Source organism: Xenopus laevis, chromosome 8L (assembly GCF_017654675.1).
Source record: "Xenopus laevis strain J_2021 chromosome 8L, Xenopus_laevis_v10.1, whole genome shotgun sequence".
Classification (NCBI taxonomy): domain Eukaryota; kingdom Metazoa; phylum Chordata; class Amphibia; order Anura; family Pipidae; genus Xenopus; species Xenopus laevis.
The window spans coordinates 93233962-93255363 of record NC_054385.1 but is presented as its reverse complement, the minus strand read 5'-3'; the positions used below and the strand labels follow the sequence as shown (position 1 = coordinate 93255363).

The following is a 21402-nucleotide window of genomic DNA, read 5'->3' as shown; positions in this document are numbered from 1 at the left end:
TTGTTTTACAAAATTTGGCAGGTTATGAAAGTTTGAAAATATTTCTCCTTATCTAAACTGTGTTTTTGTGTCTCAAAATTGTTACAAAGTATCTTATTTGCACCTGTTAGCTGTTCTGGCCTCTCTGCTAAAAGCCAATTAAGTGAGAAACTTTGTTTCTTTTTCTGGCTGTTCAGTGCAGAGAAAAGAGGGACTTTCCAGTACAAATGAGGGACTGCGGGTTGAGCTGTCAAAAGAGGGACTGTCCCTCTGAAAAAGGGACAGTTGGGAGGTATGCCTTTATACATTACATTTTTACTTAACTAACTATATTAGAAACATTATTTATTTTGCACAGCCTATCTATTTACACCATTTTTATTTTTACACTGAACAATTCCTTTAAGTTTGCCCATAGATTGTGAAAGATCTGGAAAATGAAATAGTGATTCTCACACTCCCTGTATTCTCCTACATTTGCCCCATGTCATTTACTGGTCCCCTGCACAATTCGAGCTCTAATTGGAGATAAAACAACTGTACTTTTGTTTAAATATTGAGACAGCACAAGTATTGTTAGTAACCACCAGGACAATAGAGTCTTTCTTTCCTCTTCCCTGGCACAAGTAGCAGAAACATTAATTGGCAGCAGAGACTACTGTTATACTGCCTGCACTGAGCAAGAAAAAACAAAAGTGGATTTCACAAAAAGAAATTTGACTAAACCAGAAGCAGCCGTTCGTACCCATCATAGATCACTACAACACACTAGAAGCTCATATTGACAATAAACACATCACGTACAGCACGTCACTTCCCCAATGCGGCTACTTCCGGCGTCACTCTGCTTGTGAACGTGTAGTCGTACGTCTTAGTCTCGCGAGATGAGTTTTCTGGCGTCTAGAATGCTTGTCTGACATTAACGCAGGAGCTGCTGTGCATTTAAACAGCCAACCGGGAGTGCGGTATTGTTAAGGAAGAGGCTATTGAAAAGTTTAGTTGCGAGTGCCAAGTTCTGTGCCTGTTCCGTTCTCTGAATATGAAGGAGGGTTTATCTCTGGTAGGAATGCACATGTTTTCGTGTCATAAAGGCATGAAATGTTGAGTATATGGAATCTCTTATTCGGAAACCCATCTCCCGTAGACTCACTTATAAGCCACCTAGCCTAATTTTTAAAATGACATTCTTTTTCTCTAATAACAGTAGCTTGTACTTGATAATACGTGAAGCAGTACCAATCCACACTGGTGGCAAAAACAATCCTACTGGGTTTATTTCAATGTTTAAATGAGTTGTAGCAGGCTTAAGGTATAGTGATCTGAATTACAGAAAAAACCCATATCCAGAAAAACCAGTATTCCAGATAACAGATCCTGTCCTATATCTTTGTTTCATCACTTTTGCAACCTGTAACTGTGATGTTTGCTGGGGGCAGAACATACAAATCTGCTTAAAATCTGAAATGATGAAATTTTTACAGCTGCGATGCATGTGCTGATTCATGGCAGACATCACAATAAGATAGTATCAGGCGAAGACTTTATATAACATCTGATATTAAATTGTTTGTACATACTGATCATTGTTCCGAAATCCCATCTAAAATATTTTGCACTGATAATGAGTTATTGTTCTATCTGTCAAATACAGGCAATTGTATTGTTTTAAATACAGCCTTGAAAATTCATCTGCAGATGCACCATGTACACTTCTACTGATCTGGTCATTCGTGTTCTTTTCATAATGATTGGAACAACAGAATGGTGGCCATAAGGTGTGTGTGGCCTCTCATATGCCGTTTCATCCTGTTGGTTGACTGGTTGGAGACCATGCTTTTCGTCCCATGTAAATAATGAAAATATATAATGTATATATAAATATATATTATATATTACTATATGATATACAGTATATTTCAGCCTGGAGAGAGGCAGATCTAAAGCAAAATACAAAATGAAGACTGTTGGCATATTTAATCCGACTGTTAATGGCTGTCTGAGCTATTTTCTGAAAATATTTACAAGTACTTGTACGGTATGGGACCTATTATCCAGAATGCTCGGGACCTGGGGCTTTCCGGATAACGGGTCTTTCTGTAATTTGGATCTTCCCACCTTAAGTCTACTAGAAAATCATGTAAACATTGAATACACCCAATAAGCTGGTTTTGCTTCCAATAAGAATTAATTATATCTTAGTTTGGATCAAGTACAAGGTATTGTTTTATTATTACAGAGAAAAAGGAAATCATTTTTTAAAATTTGGATTATTGGATTATAATGGAGTCTATGGGAGATGGCCTTTCCGTAATTCGGAACTTTCTGGATAACGGGTTTCTGGATAATGGATCCCATACCTGTACTAGTAATACAGAATATGAGGCCCAAAAAAACCTAGAGTAGTTTTTGCCAGTAGCAATTCCATTACACATATTCTAAATTGTTTATTCCACTTGAAGTGCTCCTACAAGCCCCTTTATACAGTATTTTCACTTTATCTTTATATACATTTTATATTTTAATGAATGGACTATATTGAATGACCACATTCATTTTATATCACAAGATTTGCTTTAAAACAGAATTTTATTGTGTTAGCCATGAAATGGTAGCATTTATATTATAGAACCAAGGGCTTGATGAGCTTGGTAATCATGCAGGCTAACAGAACAAATCTTAAAAAGTGATTGCTTTGAAAGCATGCAAGATGATTCACAGCAATAAAGAAAGGTTTTGTAAACCCAATATTATGCCTATGTCAGATAGGCATGATCTGTAATCATGGGGCCCCCTGTTATTATCCAACCAGTAAACTATGGAAACAACACAGCCACACCCCTGAAACATCCTAGCGCTTCCCCAATTATACTAAAATGACTCCTAGAAACCAAACAAACCCCTCCCACTCCTTCAACAGAACCTTCTCTTTTCACAGCCCCTAAATCAAGTTTTGCCATCTTGGATGGCCCCTAACTGCAGTATCCTCTGTATACCCCTGGTTGCCCTGTGTCAGATTAACCAGAGCCATTGTTCATTTCTTTCATAGTTGAACTCTCCATTTCTGGGTCTTCCGTTCCAGTAAATGTCTGGCTGTCGGATCCTGATGGCATAGTACAGCTGTTCGTGTTAAAAGGTGCGTGATCAATATCTTTTGTTTATGGTTGTTTTTTCCTTCTTTAACAACTTGTGAATTAAGTCACTTTTTAAAAGCAGAGACTGTCATTACATCTTGCAGTCGAAATCAAGTGGCTGTCATAAACATAGAAAATGCCTTTCTTTAAGGGATCCTGTCATGATTTTTATGATGTAGTTTTTATTTCTAAATTACACTGTTTACACTGCAAATAATTCATTCTTCCATATAAAATTTTATTCCTGAACCAGCAAGTGTATTTTTTTTAGTTGTAATATTGGTGTGTAGGCAGCCATCTCAGGTCATTTTGCCTGGTCATGTGCTTTCAGAAAGAGACAGCACTTTAGGATGGAACTGCTTTCTGGCAGGCTGTTGTTTCTCCTACTCAATGTAACTGAATGTGTTTCAATGGGACCTGGATTTTACTATCGAGTGCTGTTCTTAGATCAGGAGTCTACTTTTAGTTATGTTGTCCCATTATGATCTACATCCATAAAAGCATTATTAGCATTCTGCTCCATGGAAAATATTATTTATATATTGATTTATGTGAAAATGCATATTGTTATATTTAACAAAAAAATATAAAGCATGGAATAGGAGGGTGATATAGACACGTTGTTTGTTGACAGTGTCTTGAGATCTACTGATCCCCAGCTAAAGGTCTACTGGTAAATCCTGATCTACCTTTTGGGCACCCCTGTATAGATCTACCAGGCAACTGATATCTTGTGTTAGGGAGCTGCTATCTGGTTACCTTCTCATTGTTCTTTTGTTTGGCTGCTGGGGGCGGGGGAGGGAGGGGGGTTGATATCACACCAACTTGCAGTACAGCTGTCCCCAGTCATGTGACTTGTGCTCTGACAAACTTCAGTCACTTCAGGCTAGTGGCAGACGGGGAGATTATCACCCTCCTATTCCATGCTTTTCATTCAAATATTTATTATGTTAAGGTCACATTAGAAATATTTTTTTGTTAAATATAACAATATACATTTTCACATAAATCAGTATATAAATAGTATTTTCTATGGAGCAGAATGCTAATAATGCTTTTATGGATGTAGATCATAATGGGACAACATCACTAAAAGTAGACCCAGCATAAGTAAAGTATGGGCACTCCTGATCTAAGAACAGCACTCGATAGTAAAATCCAGGTCCCACTGAAACACATTCAGTTACATTGAGTAGGAGAAACAACAGCCTGCCAGAAAGCAGTTCCATCCTAAAGTGCACAGAGCACAAGTCACATGACTAGGGACAGCTGGGGAACTGACTATGTCTAGCCCTATGCCAGATTTCAAAATTAAATATAAAAAAAATCTGTTTGCTCTTTTGAGAAATGAATTTTAGTGCAGAAGTCTGCTGGAGCAGCACTATTAACTGCCCCCTGCTCCCCCTCCCGCACAGGAGTTAACACATGTAAATGCCCCTTAGTCGGTAATCACCCTTTGTTGCAGAATCAGCGCAGCAGAGCCCCCTTTTGTTCCCCGCCCCCCCCACCGGCCGGTAACATTTTTCAGAAAAGGTGGCAATCCTAGCTATGGGGCCATTTACTTGTGTTAACACCTGTGTGGGGGGAGCAGGGAGGGGGGACTATGGAGGGTAGGGCTTAGGGGTTTTATTGGCAAGGGGGTTTAGTTCTCCTTTAAGCATTTGACCAAGGAACACAACAGACGTATGCCTGAGTCAGAAACTAGTTAAACAGCCCAGTGTCTGTACTAGCAGAGTTGGTTTTCTCTTAAACAGAACATTAATGCCATAATCCATCTTTCATTTGTATTGAAGCTGACAAGGAATTTGAAGGATTGTATTGATCAGTCACAATAGTGTTTTATTACAACACATATTCCAGTTTTCACTAAACAGCTATTGTCCTGAAGTACTTCCATAACTTGCCCGATTGAGACCCATAGACAGCAGGTGCTACTGAGCCATATTCAGTAGGATTGTATTGGGCAAACTACTGAAATAGTAATTTGCAAAAAGTCTCGGTGTCAAAAAGGAACCGTGATAACAATTACTTTTTTTCTAGCACTCCAACGATATACCGAGTATGGCTTGTCAAGCTACAGCTCCCATATCCTAGCACCCTCAAATGTATACTTAGCAGATCTGGAGTAGTTACATAGTCACTTATTGCTGCAGTAGCCATTACAGAATGTATCAGTAACTGGTACTACCAAAAAAACAAGTCCCAATGTCACCAGAAAATGGTGAAAAGGAAACATTGCCAGATCCTCCTCCTTTATTATTTTTCTATTCCTCCTTTTTGTGTTGTAGATTGTACAGGCTTTGGCCACTAAACCAATGCAACTATGACTACTCCAGGCTTGAAAGCAGACTGTGAAACTCTCCTCGGAAGGTTCCAGGAGACAGACAGTGTTCGCTTTGAGGAATTTGCAGCAATATGGAAGGATATGAAGTTTTCTCACATATTTTTGTAAGTATTTTTATGTAACTCAAAAGGCAGAGCAAATTAGTTTACTCTTCCCTATAGCCGTAAAGATCTTTCTACTAATATTTATATGTGTGAAAATGTTTGTAGCCAGTTACATAGAGAAAACTGCTTGAGTAGCTGCTAAATATTTAATAATTTTAGTCCATCTTATTCTTTGCAAGAACAGCTTTTCCTTTGCTATTTAAACTGGAATATGTCCCTTAAATTGGCCCTAAGCTGGCCATAGATGTAAAGATTTTTAAAATATCCAATCGTCATCGTGAGACCACGATTATCTCGAAACCATCGTAAGAATTGTCCATCAACTAAAAAGACCATTTCAGGCGATATTGCCAGGAAAACAAAGAGTAGCTGCCTGCTTGTCCCTGCAGACATAGATAGATTGCATAGAAAGATTTTTTAACCTGGCCGATCAATTTTCTGACAGATGTCAGCCGAAAAATCGTAAGATGTACGATCATTCGAATCCCACTAACCACACGATAATTTCGAAGGATTGGTCGGACTTCACTAAAATCGGTCGTTCGGCAAGAGAAATCTTTGCGTCTATGGGGACCTCTAGTCTTAGTTCTGTTGCTCTGGCAAGACTTTAGAGACTGCAGCAGATAAAAGGAATTGTGAAAAACTAGTTCATGACTGTTTAATGGCTCTGACAAACTGGACGTCAGTCATGACCACAGCATTGCACTTGTTTAAAACAGCAGTGGTTAAAATGTCCTTTATTACTTCTTACTACTTCCCTTAAAGGAGAACTGTCGTGACTATTAAAATGTAATATATGCTTCAGCATACTGAAATAAGAAACTTTCTAAATACAATCAATTAAGAATTCTGTACTGTTTCTGAAATAATCAAGTTTATCTTCACTATTCCTCTCTCAGCATCTATTTCTCTTTATTCTCTCTTCATGCAGGAGTTGGGTGTCAGATATTGATTGACCGTTAGATCCAATATATCTTATAGGGCGGCTCCTTTTGCCTAGAAGATGTATTAGAGCTCACTCTATTAAAATCACCAGACATCATGTCTCTCTACATGCAGAATTTGTGCAAAAGGCAGTTTTGTTAGATTTTGTTTGTACTGGAATCAGTTATTTGAGTGAGCTCTAATACATCTGCTAGGAAAAGAACCCCTATAAGATATATTGGATCTAACTGTCAATGACAGTCTGACACCCAACTGCTGCATGGAGACAGAATGAAGAGAAACAGATGCTGAGAGAGAGGAATAGTGAAGATACATTTGATTATTTCAGAAAGGATACAGAATTGTTAATTGATTATATTTAGAAAGTTTCTTATTTCAGTATGATGAAGCTCATGTTATTTTAATTTTCGCGCCCAGAAACAGTGCAGTGTGTTACAAAGTTGTGTTGTCCTCTCACTATTTTGGCTGCTGCTGTTCTCTACAAGAATACGTGCCAGTCAAGATAGCTGTTAAACTAATACACTTACATCTCGCGTGACTGACAGTTTGGGACTGACCTCTGCAGCTGCTACATTACAGTCTTTAGTGAATAACAAACGTTTGATGGGCCAACCTCAGTGCTAGCTTTGGCATCATTATAGTGCTCCATTGTGTGTTGAATAGGGAGCTTTTAATTCCCTAGTATAAGGAGTGGAGAGGGTTTTTGGTTCTCTAGCTAAGGGCTGCTGTGGACGAAAGTGCCAGCAGCCCAAGAAGTGACATGTATGCATATACGCCATAGCAAAGCTCAAATTCTGTTGAACGCTTACAATGTCTTTGAAATAATGACCACAGATAGAGCAGTTATGGCACAAAGCAAGGTCTTAAAACTTCTTTTTTTTCTAATACATGATGGTAGATCTAGTTTAAGCTTAACTTCTGGTAAAAGCTGTTTTGGGTGTTTGTTACAAAGGATTTTTCTTCCCAACAGCGGTGGCATGCGGAATCTAGAAATGTGTAAATTCGCAAGAGAGGCCTTATCTGTTGCTTCCTACTACTTCCTGCCTCCTTATACCTTTCAGATACGGGTTGGAGCCCTGTATTTGTTGTACGGTCTATACAACTCACAACTTTGTCAGCCCAAGCAAAAGGTAATGTGATGTTCAGGACATAATTATGTATCTTGTAGCATTTTTTTTTTTTTTTTTGCAAGGCGGTCTTTATACAATTATCTTCCTAGCATTCTGTTGTTTGGATAGAATTGATGCATTAAATCTTGCGTGTCAGCCAACTGTAAGCTTTCATACATTACAGAAAATTCTACATCTTTAGGGAACTACAAGTTCAAAAGCAAAAGCTAGCAACTAATAAAAGTGAAACAGTGAAGTTACATTGGTGGTTTTAATAAATGGGGTAAGCTCCCCTTTGCTTGAATTATCCTGTGTATAACTCCATGCATTTTTTGGTTTAATTACTATTGGGACTGACATCCATAAGAGGGATGACACCAGTACAAATGTGACTTAAAAGGGGTGATCACCTTCAAAGTAACTTTTAGTATGATATAGAGCAGGGGTGCCCAATAGGTAGGTCAGGATCTACCAGTAGACCTTTAGCTGCTGATCAGTAGATCTCAAGACACTGTCAACAAACAGCTTGTCTATATAATCCTCCTGTTTCATGCTTTTTTCAGATATTTATGTTAAGGTTAAATAAATTGTTGATATTGTTAATATAGCAATATACATTTTCAGTATTTAAGTAATATTTACATGGAACAGATGCTAACAATGCTTTTATGGATGTAGATTATATTGGGACAATATCACTAAAAGTAGACCTTGCATTAGTAAAGTATGAGCACTCCTGATGTAGAGAGTAATATTCTGAGACAATTTGCAATTGGTTAATTTTTTATTATTTTTAGTTTTTGAGTTATCTGGCTTTTTATTCAGCAGCTCTCCAGTTTGCAATTTCAGCAATCTGGTTGCTTGGGTCCAAATTACCTTAGAGAACATTTATTGCTATAAATAAGAGGCTGGAATATGAATAGGAGAGGACCTCAATAGAAAGATGATAAAAAGTAGCAATAACAATACATTTGTAGCCTTACAGTGCATTTTTTTTATAGATGGGTCGGTGACCCCCCCATTTGAAAGAGTTAGAAAAAGCAATGGAATGGAAAAATTGAAAAGTTGCTTAGAACTAACCATTCTATAACACACTAACCCCCATATGTAAAGTTTGCCCAGGAGCAGTAACCCATAGCAACCAATAAGATGTTTGATTTTAAACATGTGACCAGGAAATGCTACCTGCTGATTGGTTGCTATAGGTTACTGCCCCTGGGCAAACTTGGTGCCTTTAATTACATAGCCCCCTAAAAGTTTAAATTAAAGATGAACCACCACTTTAATAGAATTGCAATTTTTGTGTTAAGGAAGAAATATCTTTTCTGTTTTATCACATGAATGTGGTTCCCAGGGTGCCAGTCTTCTATAGTCAATGCCCTACGGCATGCTGTTTGGAAATCAAATCATGTTAGCCTCTCTTGCAAACGCGCAGTTAAATTCAAGTGGCTTGCAACAGCATCCCACAACAATCAACAGGAGTAGCTAAATAGCAGAATTCCATTTTTCTACATGATGGGACACTTTGTTTATGGGAAGAATGCAGTTGGAGTCTGTCTTTGCAGAATTGCACTGAACTTCTTTTGACTCCTCCCATCACCACTGGTATATGGTTAACTATTAAATATGTAATTAGAATCTTATCAGTTATGCGTGTTACCAAACAGATCAGTAGTACTACCTTTGCCATAGAAGTGAGGAAATCTAAATCTTTTAATAGGCATGCAATTACAGACAAATTATGTTCAAAGCTCATGACTTTTGTTGACCGTTTTTAAAGCACATTTTACTGAAGTAAGGCTAAGGTCACATAATGGACTTTGTCAGTAGGGAGAAATAAGTCATAGGTTGCTTGTTTCAAAGCAAAGTACTGGGCCTATATATCAGAGTGTGAAATGAAATATAACCATTTGTTTACCCAATTAAGTCTAGTGAAAATGTATAATGTACAAAGCAACACTTGTACTCACGGAGGGACTTTATATAGTGAATAAAGTACCCCCTCTTGTAAAATATAAGGATATTATAAGTTACAGAGGAGTTTCATGCCCATATATTCAGCCGAGTGCTTTTATACAGGTCATTGAACTCCAAGGTAACGTCTAATATCCTTATATTTTGCAACTGGGGGGGTACTTTCTTTAATACAATACACAAGTTTCAGTGAGTCATGTGACAGAAATGACATCAGAACTCACCGTTTATAACTGATGACCTCAGAACTCACCGTTTATAAGGATATAATTTACAAGATATTCATGGCTTTTGTGTATTATAGTATAAATATGTTATGTTAATTCTGCCAATTATAGTTGCATAGAATTAGATTTTTTTGCATCATTTTACACAAAATGTAAGTAACTTATGAAAAACACTTAAGCATAAGTAAGGCATGCTAAAGATCATTTATAATTGAGTCACTATTTCCTCTTTGTGCCTTTTGCATTCCTAACTAACAATTTTGTAACAAAATGGATGCAAATGCTTAAAGGGGTAGTTAACTTTTTTGAGTTAACTTTTAGTATGTTATAGAATATTTAATTCTAACAACTTTTCAATTGGTCTTCATTTTCTTTTTTGTCATATTTAATGATTTGTCTCTGTCAAATGGGTGTCACTGACCCACAAAGCCAAAAAAAACCCATTGATATGTGAGGCTACAATTTTATTGTTACTTTGTATTACTTGTATATGTATTTATGCCCTCTTGTATACGTATTACAGTTTTCCATAATCTTTTTCAGAGACCTAAAGTAAAGTTTTATCCCATGTCTTCCTAATTTATTCCTTTCTAGCTGGTGCTTGCTAGTATAGAAACCACTTATTTCTATTGCATGTCCCTGATCTTAACTGCTGTGTGACTTTGAAGACTGTAAGATAATTTTGTAACGTATACATAACCTGTTTTTTTTCCCTCTTATTTTTGCAGATAAGAATTGCACTGAAGGATTGGAATGATATTGATAAATTTTATCAGGATCTGATCGGCGCACAACATTTAGATGCAGCTTACATCATGAGGCAATTGCGTATAAGCAGAGCCTTTCATTTCACAGGAATGCCCGAATTTGTGAGTTTTCAGGGGAAAAATATAGATGCACTGCAGGAGCAGAGAGGGTCCTTTGGTTGACCAAAATACTTGGCTGAAATCTTGTTACTATGCTTTTTGAACTTTAAAATATTCAGGTTACAGATATATGAACAGGTTGCTTTATCAGTTATTCAGCAATTTATATAGAAAATTTGTGCTTATCCCCAAAACCTAATGCTATTGGACCTTCAAGCTGAGCATCCAGAAGTATGTAGTATATCAACTATGCTTTCTTCTTCACTGGGATTTGCTTGTTCCATTAAATCCAAAGTGCATTTACTTGTTTCAAATTTTAAAAAAATGTTTTGCATATATTTTTCAGTTTTGTCTGACCTGGAATGTGAAGAACAATAATAATCACTGATGAAAGCAGCTTCACACTCCAGGTCAGTTTGCACTGAAAACAAAGCAAGCAATATATACAGCCGCTGAGAACACCATGAGGCTGCAAATTGCTCTTTATTCAGAGATAATTATCATTTTTAAAACATTATCCAAGCGTCTGCAATAAATCTAAATATTTCAGGATTGTCAGGATAAACAAGCATCTTAGTTCCTCCATGTGCTTGTTTCATCGATTCAGGATACTGTACAATTTCCAATATAAATTGAAGCAAAAGGGACAGTGCTGCTTGAGCTTTATTTTCGCAAGGCTGCATTGGAAATCATACAGCAGCTACAGTGTTTAACATTTATGGGTGATTGTTTCTGATTTTTTTATTCTTTTTAACAAAATTAAATATGCTAAAAGCCTTCTTAAGAAAATGCTAATGACATTTTCAATTACTTATTTCAATATGATGCATTTTTGTGTAGCTGACTTTCAGATACCATAGAAACCAGCCCCGTCATGTGGGGAAAGATGAGTTTAAGGATGCCAGGGACAGAGTGCAAGATCTTGTTACATCTGAAACACTGGAGGTAAGTGTTCATTGTACTCTTTTTATTTTATTTGCCAAAATTCTAAATCTGATTTTTAACCTCTTGGGAGCCCACCCAAGCTGGCTGTAGTCTACGGAAAAGGCATAGCCTCTCTGAACGTTGTTAGTTTTTGTAAATGTTGTAAAGTCATACGAATTATTTTATCTATGTCATGCCTCATGTAAAGAGTAGATACCAGACTCCTCTTGTGCCTTAATTCTATTGGCATTTACTGTATTCTTGTTCATATAATGTTAAGTAGTTCTGTAAGATGCAGTTACCTGAATCTAAAATGGACAGATGACCAGATGAGACCTGGGGAAAAATATCACATTAAGGGGGTTATTTATCAAAGGTTGAGTGTTAGAGCCGAGTTTTGTTTTGTTTTTTGTTTTTTTTCAAATGCTTTCTGATTTAAGAAAAAACACAAATTAGTTAATTTGGGGGTAAAGAACCCGAAAACTGAAATGAATTGAGTTTTCTCCGAAAGAAAACTCGAATCGCTTGAATTAATCGAGTTTTCGGGTGAAACCCGAACATCATGAAGGTTACAAGCATCTTCAAATGCTTAAAGGGACCTCTGCCATTGACTTATACATGACCTCAACAGGTTTTATCTGGAGTGTTTTCAGATTCAAGCTATTTCAAAGTAAGGGGTATAATAAATCTCGAAATACTCTAAATTTTTTTTAAACCTGATAACTTGAATTTTGGCTGAAAAATACCCTTAAAAACTAAAATTGTTAAAAATCAACTCGACCGTTTATAAATAACTCCATAACAATGTAATGGGTAATTGGTCTGCCTTCTAGTAACCAAGATCACAAACCCTAACTACCAGATCCCGTTTTAACTTTCAGATTTCAGACTAGGAAGGTAAATACTTAAAAAAACAAATATATAGAGGATGGAAAGCCCAGCATGCAGGTTTCTAGTAAGGTCAAGGTACATAATGTTTCCTGTTTTGTACTATGAATGGAAGGTTAAAGGTACTAGGCAATAATTTAGTATTACAGTAGAGAACATTTTTTTTCAAAAGGCTTTTTACCCAAATAATGATTTTTCCCCTAAAAAACTTGCTCTGCACTAAATTGCCTGGTTTATATTTTTACCTGTGTGATAGCAACTGCAGTTTCCCTAGCTTCAGAGGGAAGGGTGTCATACTGGTGCTTTAGAGCATCGTAATACTTTCTCATTCTTGTTGTCTATGCATTGCTGTATTTCACAGTTATCAAAAAACGTGTGCATTTTTCCTTACCCATTTAATGGCACGTTGTACTACTGTTCTGTTATTTGCTCACCTTCCATGTGTGTTTGTGCACTTCTAGGAAATGTTAAATATCCACGAGCACTATCAGAAAACCAAATGCTTGATTTCTGCTGATAAGTCCCAGCCGGACCGGTCGCTGAGTCTGGTTAAAGAAGATTTTGTGCCAAATCTCAAACATCTACTATCCGAGCATGAGTCGTGGAAGCTAGAGAAAGGGGTAACGTGTTGCAAATATTTGTCAGTGAATAATTTAAAGCGGACTGACTTATTATCCTCCTCGGTTTGAGAAGGAGCAATACTTATATATTCACATTTAACATATCATAAGACATCCTTTATTAACATTAAGAAAGAATTTTAGCCCCCCCCCCCCACTATGTAGATAATGTGATGACAGCTGAATGATCTCTCTAATCATGCAATCAATTGATTATAAAAGTGACATGCCATACATTCACAATATTTTCAGTAACAATGCAGTCAATAAATGGTGGTTTTATCATACAGGCAGTCACTATTCTGTTAGGGTGCCCACTACATATAATAATGGAACATTATTATATGTAAAAAAAGATGGCAATTAAATCCCAGTTGCACTAATTATAACCGCTAATGATATCACATGTGCTACATGAATAGTGATTGGATCATACCATAGGATTGTGATTATAGCACGCCATAGAATCACAAATTGTATAGGGAGTTGTAATTGCACTACACCTGTGATTAATGAATCTTACAATTAACCATCAAATTTAAACACACAATCAATAGGTTGTGCTATAACATGTCAAATATTTACTGTTAACTTCAATATATTAAATTGGCAAATCAAGAAAACAGCAAAAAGCAGAATACCTGCTATTCAGTCTTTATTGTGCATTCCACATGGAATGCACAATAAAGACTGAATAGCAGGTATTCTGCTTTTTGTTGTTTTCTTGATTTGCCAATTTAATATATTGAAGTTAACCCTGTGGTTGCCTGTGACGGAGCACCAGTACAAATCCAGAATATCCAACTAATGCTGGGTGCATGTGTGTCACCTTTAAATATTTACTGTTAGTAATTACTTATAGTTGTACTACACTCATGACTTATAAGTCCTTTAGGAAAGCTATCAATTCATAGTAACATAGAAAGTTAGGTTGAAAAAAGACACACATCCATCAGGCTCAACCTTTTAACTCTATTTTAACCTGCCTACTAGTTGATCCAGAGGAAGGCAAAAAACCCCATCTGAAGTTTCTCCAATTTGCCTCAGAGGGGGAAAAATTAATTAAGGACTCCAAGATGGTAATCGGACTAGTCCCTGAATCAACTTGTACTATGCGCTATCTTCCATAACCCTGTATTCCCTCACTTGCTAAAAAGAAATCCCACCCCTTCTTAAAGCTATCTAATGTATCAGCCTGTACAACTGATTCAGGGAGAGAATTCCACATCTTCACAGCTCTCACTGTAAAAAAAAACCCTTCGGAATATTTAGGAGTCTTATAATAGGAATGGGTGACCTTGTTTCAGCTGGAAAGACCTACTGGTAAATAAAAAAGAGAGATTACATGATCCCCTTATATATTTATACATAGTTATCATATCACCCCTTAAGTGCCTCTTCTCCAGCGTGAACAACCCCAATTTGGCCAGTCTTTCCTCATAGCTAAGATTTTCAATACCTTTTACCAGCTTAGTTGCCCTTCTCTGTACCCTCTCTAATTCAATAATCTCATGTTTGAGCTCTGGAGACTAAAACTGTACGGCATATTCTAGATGGGGCCTTACCGTGCTTTATAAAGTGGAGGAATGACCCCTTCCTGCCCTGAATTAATGCTCCTTTTAATACAGCTAAAGACCTTATTTGCCCTTGATGCTGCTGACTTGCTTACAGCCAAGTTTGTTATCTACAAGGACTCCAAGATCCTTTTCCATAATGGATTTGCCTAGTGCAGTCCCATTAAGGGTATAAGTGGCTTGTATATTTTTACATTTCAGGTGCATGACTTTACATTTATCAACATTGAATCTCATTTGCCACTTAGCTGCCCAGAAAATTCAGAAAGACAATTTTTCACTTATGGCTGTTTTATTTGAATGCTTTGTGTTCCATTAAATGCAACAATGGAAATACTAAGCTGTATACTTTTCCAGGCTTAGCTTGTGCATCCTGTTGGAATGCCATGATACATGTGTTTTACTTTTTAGCAGTCATAAGCACACTAGAGGAAAAGAACTTTAATTTAAAGTAACGTAGGCGATTATTCACAGTCAGGACAGTGAGGTTGTGGAATGCACTGACGGGTGATGTTGTGATGGCTGATTCTGTTAATGCTTTTAAGAGAGGCTTGGATGATTTCTTGGACAAACATAATATCCAAGGCTATTGTGACACCAATTAGCATAGATTTTGGTATATATATTTTGTTTGTGAGTGGGTGTGTGTATGGATGCTGGGTTTCATTTGGAGGGGTTTAAATTTGATGGACTTTGGCTCTTTTTTCAACCTAACTATGTAACTTGGCAGTAGTTCCTATGTATCGCTCCATTCAGTACTTCACAGGAGACTCCGAATATGCCCCTTAGAGACGTGCGCAGGTCCATTTTGTTAGACCCGTACACAACCCATACCCGTGACGTGCAACACAACCTGCAAATTTCCCCCACTAATCTATTACCTGACCCACAATAGCCCAATTTACCCTCCGACCTGGGGGGACAAAAGATACCGGAAGTGACGTCACCCTTGTGACGAAACTGCAGCAAAGTGGAAGAAAGCTCCTTGGACCACAGGGAAGATTGGGGAGGAATCAAGTCTGCCCACACGGCCAGGGAATAGGGGACATTTTGCTCGAAACCCAAACACTTTGCAGTTATTCCGTGGGTACCCAACACATTGCAGGATTATAATGACCTACCATTACCAATCACAGCATAAACCTTGACAGCTGTTTCACCATTAGAATGGCTTTCTTAGTTAGTCAGACAACTTTAAATTGGTTAATTTCCACTGAATTTTCATTGGCTGACATCATCTATTCGATCTTGGGTATATTAATGTTTTTTTTACTTTGTAAAGGATATTTGCGTTGATAAATGCCTAGCATGAATTTTGCCTTCTTATAGCTAACAAAAAGTGTCATTTTTATGCATTAAGAAACCAAGGACTAAAATTGATGATGAAAATGAAGAAAAAGAAGGCGCTTCACAAGAATCAGAAGTAAGAACTTAGCATACGTAATCTTTTTAACACAGGAATAGAAACACTTGTAGACTTATTGGGTTCTGACTAAACTGACCATAGCATGTGTCTGGTATAGAGAAATTAGACTGCAGGTTCCACTAGCGCATTATATATAATACTATGCAGCAGATATGTACCAGTCTTCCTATTTAACTACAGGTCCAATTAGTCTTGGTTTATTTTTAATCTGCCACAGTATATCTGTAAAACTGTTTTTAGCATTTCACTAATTGTTTTTTTCTGTTTTTTTATTAGAGTTCAGAAAGAGCTCAAACATTGGCCAAAATAAAGTCCAAATGCTATGGGGCTGTTACAGAGGTAATGTTACAGTCGAATTCCTGGTGCCTTTGGGGTCTCAAGTATAGCAGCTAGGCCCAGACTGGCAATCTATGGGTTCTGGCAAATGCCAGAGGGGCTGCTATAAATTGCCATTGACAGTCACTATATTTTGGGCTGATGGGAGGCTGTTTGGGCTGCTGCGTGGCGTGTTTGGGCCTCTGTGTACCTGAAATGCCAGGGCCTATTTTGAATCTCAGTCCAGGCCTGCAGCGACCCTCAAGAAAATAAGGCCAGACTATATTTTTTGAGAATGATAGTTGTTGGCTGCTCTCTGTCACATAGCCTTTGCATTATCAGCTGTGACTGCAGTATATACATTCTGTAACCATGACATCAAAAGTATAATGGTTGAAGCTTGCACTTAGCACGGCACCCTGTCCTGCTTTTAGGCTCCATTGGGACAGCATTGCGCATTAAATAGAGCTGGGGGTGATACACAGACGGAAATTCCCTATCCTGCTGTCTGCAACATTCAGAGAGGGAGCACCGGTGCACAATGGATGCAGTGGTGCTCTATATTGACATTATTCTTATTTATTCTCACATCACATTTGTACTTAGGCCCCCAAGTCTAGGAGGCATCGCCAAGTCAAGATGGCATCATCAGACTCGAGTTCTGACTGCGTGGGAAAAAAATCACAGAAGAGTAAAAGAAAAAGAAGGGCACCTAGGAAGACAGAAATATTAAAAGGTAATTACTCAGCAGAACAATGTTTGTTTGACTCTAAAGCTGGCCATAGATGTTGAGATTTTTAAAAGATCCTGATCGTGAGACCATGATCTTTTCGGAACGATCATACGATCGTACGAATTTACCATCAACTAAAAAGACCAATTTGCCAGGAAAACAAAGGGTAGCTGCCTGCTTGGCCCTGCAAACATAGATAGATTGCACTGGGACCGACAAAGATTTTTTGACCTGGCCGATCAATTTCCTGACAGATGTCGGCTGAAAAATCATAAGATGTACAATCGTTCGAATCCCACTAACCGCATGATAATTTCGAAGGATTGGTCAGACTTCCCTAAAATCGGTCGTTCAGCAAGAAGAATCGTCGCGTCTATGGGGAGCTTTATTAAAAAAAATACCAGCAATACCCATAGGTTTGAGACTTTACAGGATCCTACTCCATATTCCAATAGGTGGAGCTGTCATGCAGGCACCAAATATTTACAAGGTGAACCTGTACTATGTTTCTCTCGAGGAAAATAATAGTATCACTTTGCAAAAGTTCTTGAAAAGATAATTCTACTCTGAAACTGTCTCCAGTTTGCCTGGAAGGGGGGAATCCATATTGTGAATCTGGGGGGGATCTATGAACCAGTATTGTATTAAAGGGATATCCATAGTGCGCAGTGAAAGAAAATATAATTCTAAGCAGCCTTCAAATATACATTCATGGTTTATTTTCATTGGTTTCATGTGTAAATGTAGTTGCTATGGCAGCAACTATCTGTTTTTATTTTCTGCTTTTCTGGCTCTGACACAATGTTGCAAGCAGCTGATTAACAGACCTGAGACCCGAATCCTAAACTTTACTACTTTATTTTGCACAGCCTATTTATTTAACCAGTTTTTATTTTTACACTGAACCTTTCTTTAAAACCATTGAGGTGGTTTCTAGATTTGGTAGAGCAGGCCAGTATTGTATTTTGTTTTCTTAAAGGGGTGGTTAACCTTTAAGTTAACTTTTAGCATGTTTTAGAAGAGCTGATCCTTAACAACTTTTCAATTGGTCTTACATTTTTATTTCTTTTACTTTTTTAATTATTTGCCTTTTTCTTCTGACTCTTTCCTCTTTCAAAAGGGGGTTACTGACCCCTGCAGCAAAAAACGATTCCTCTCTGAGGCTTAAAATTTTTTGTTGTTGTTACTTTTTATTTCTTCGATTTCTGTTCATTCCCCCCCAAACTATGTTCCATATTCCACTCTCATTCAAACAATTCCCTGGTTGCTAGGGTAATTTGGTTCCCTTTAAAATTCCAAACTGGAGAACTGCTGAACAAAAAGCAAAATAATTAAAAAAAATCACAGTAAATAAAAAGGGAAAACCAATTGCAGTTTGTCTCAGAATATCAATCTCTTTGTCATACTAAAAGTTAATTTTACGGTCAACAGCCCCTATAAAAGTCTGTCATTCTATTATCATTGTTAAAAAAATATATTCTAAATCCACTGCAGGCTCCAAGCTTGGAAAGTCTAAAAAAAACATGCCCACTATTCCTGAGGAAGATTCCACTTCAAGTAGCAGTGGAGGTACGTCTGTTTTCAAAGCGGTGGGCTATGCTTAAGGGCAGGTTAGGGTTGGGGGGGGCATAAAATCATTTAAATGTTTACAAAAGGGGTTGTGCGTGTGCTGCAGCCATTCTATAAATACGATTAAATTAGAGAAATGGTATAAATACTTAAAGAAAGATAAAATAAATTCAACATGCTGTTGAAGCTTTATGGACCTTTTCCTTTACAGAGACGTATGTCCCAAAACGTACAAGAAAAAGATAAGAAAGAAGCCTGGAAATGGATGTCAAGATTTTGTGACACAGGACCAAATTGTGTCAAAATAAAACATTGATGAAATAAAACTAGAAATAAAACATTGATGAAATTGAATAACCTGGTGAACAGAGGGTAACTACTAAACCCCCCCACAAAAAAAATGTTTTAAGGTGCCCGGCATGCAGAGCAACCCTGCACCCAATCCACTCCCCACTATGCATGAATACGGACGACGGAGGATTTATGAGGAGGCTACCCCCTAGGGGGGTCTGCTGTCTATTGTTACGCCGCATCTTGTGAAGCTTCTGTTTGGAATTTCTGAATCCTAGTTTGACAGTGCTATTTTTGTACTGGTTGCATTTGTAATTGCTGAAAATCAAATCTTGTACATCGGACTGTTGTGCTGTCTTTAAAGGAGAAATAAAGCCCTGCACCAGTAATCACATCTCTGTTCTTCAAGCATAAGGTACAGGACGGAGTACTTTTTATTTCATTTACATTTCTTGATGTAATAGCAAGACAGATGAAACTAGTAAGGTGACATTGTCTCTATTGCAAGACAAAGCTTCTATGGCTTAAAACGGACGTATACCCACCTGTATAACATAAAATTTACTTAAATTGCTCTTCTGACCCTTTTCTTTCTTATTTCTTTTTTTTTCTTTGTTTTTTTATGTTTTACACTGCTAATACATACAGTTAAAGTTTAGATGATGCAGGTAGAAATTAAAGAAGATTTAGGAGATGCTTCCCACGCCAGTAGCTTATACAATTCTTGTTCTGTCCTGCCCTTGTCATGGCAGAACAGCAGGGGTAGTTCCTGTTAGATTCATGATATGAGTAGTTTGAAGACTGATATAAATAAATAAAAATTATTGTAAATTGCAGAAGAGCATTCCAAGCTAACATTATTATACATATTTCCCCTTGAATGCAAATGTGATGAAGGAAATGGCATTTATGTTCTCTTATTCGAACAGCACTGAAGAAACAGTATAGACAGTGGAACAAATGTTGAAAGTAGCAAATAAATAAGAAAAGACAGGAAACGAGAAAATGTTTGCCAAAGTGAGACCAAACCAGAAAAAACGGTATGTTTTAGTATATTTGTTTTGATATGCATCACTTATGTACTCGGTGCTGTGCTTTTCTTGCAATACATTAATTGTGCGCAAAGGTGAAACTTCCCAACAAATCTGGTAAATAGTAGAAAACATATACCTTACATCAAAGATCAAGTGCCAAGTGAAGATACACAAGTGAAGAATGAGGTTTCTGTCTCTTACAACTTACAGTCCTAGTGGGTAAGTTATTGACACTATGGGAGGGCAATAAACACTGCCTTTAAATTACTGCCTAAATAAGATTTCATGCTAAACCTCCAAAATGAAGAATTTGAATTTGGTTTGCTTTGGATGAATTCAAGAATGGAAAACTAGCAAAATATCAAGGTTTAATGCAGAAGTCCGTGTTAGACATTGGTAGAGGTATCTAACAAGAATTAACTTTGATTTAAAGGGACACCTCTCCTTTTAATTAACTTTTACTATGACTTAGACAGTGATAGTCTGAAACAAATTTGCAATTTGCGTTTGGTCTTCATTTTTTTTTTTTTAAATTTAAATGAATTTAAATAAAGCAGCTCTATAGTTGCAAGGGTTTAATTTAGGAACCAGGCAGTGGCAGACTGGAAGATGAATAGTAGAGGCCCTAAATGGAAGGAAAAGTAACGTGTATAAAAATGTAGAAGAAAAGATAGCTGAAAGGTGAACTACAGATACCCTGTAATAAATGTACCACTTGTCTTTTTGGAGGGATTGAATCTCTCCTACGTTCATTTTGTTTTTTGTTTTTTTTTTAATACCCTTTGATTATACGACAATTTACTTGAGTTTCAAGGCTCTTCTTTTCTAAAATCACTTCTTTGTGCCCTGTTATGTGAGCAATATAATGCTGTGTATATTTTTGCATGTGGATTTTTGTGTGGGAGGAAAAATAGATAAGTAATATTAATGTCATGTATATTTTCCTGTATGCCTGCTTTTGGCCTTGTCGTTTAATGTGTGATTATTTCTTTTGGGTAGTCGTGGGATTTAATGTATAAAAGTGAGGTGTGTTCGTAGATGTTTTTCCATGTCTACATTGTATTTACTATCAAGTTTTGTTTGTTTTTTCAAAGTGGTTCACATTTAAGTTGACTCTTACCATGTAATTGAATAGCTAATTCTAAGCAACTTTTCAATTGGCCTTCATTTTTTTTTCTAAATTTCTCATTCGCCTTCTTCTTTTGACTCTTTCAAACGGAGGTCACTGCGCCATCTAAAAAAACAAATGCTCTGTAAGGTTACAAATGTATTGTTGTTGCTACTTTTTTTTTATTATTCGTCTTTTTCTATTCTGGCCCCTTATTCAAATCGCTGCATGGTTGCTAGGG

At 37.1% G+C, this 21402-nt stretch overlaps 1 protein-coding gene across 4 annotated transcripts; it reads left to right on the top strand.

The window, feature by feature from the left end:
• Positions 1–823: 823 nt before the first annotated feature.
• On the top strand, positions 824–19594 carry snapc1.L (small nuclear RNA activating complex polypeptide 1 L homeolog). Of its 4 annotated transcripts, none has more exons than XM_041572000.1 (12): positions 824–1039; positions 3059–3112; positions 5399–5558; positions 7474–7633; positions 10542–10682; positions 11520–11624; positions 12953–13111; positions 16046–16108; positions 16388–16450; positions 17033–17162; positions 18654–18728; positions 18940–19594. In XM_041572000.1, the coding sequence occupies exons 3-12, from the start codon at positions 5434–5436 to the stop codon at positions 18972–18974; spliced, it is 1056 nt and encodes a 351-aa protein (XP_041427934.1). In that variant the 5' UTR covers positions 824–1039; positions 3059–3112; positions 5399–5433; the 3' UTR covers positions 18975–19594.
• The last annotated feature ends 1808 nt before the right edge of the window (positions 19595–21402 follow it).

Coding starts and splice junctions, on each gene's coding strand:
- snapc1.L (XM_041572000.1), top strand. CDS start 5,434: ATGACTACTCCAGGCTTGAAAGCAGACTGTGAAACTCTCCTCGGAAGG. Junction 10,683..11,519: donor TCACAGGAATGCCCGAATTT/GTGAGTTTTCAG, acceptor ATTTTTGTGTAG/CTGACTTTCAGATACCATAG. Junction 18,729..18,939: donor CACTTCAAGTAGCAGTGGAG/GTACGTCTGTTT, acceptor TTTCCTTTACAG/AGACGTATGTCCCAAAACGT.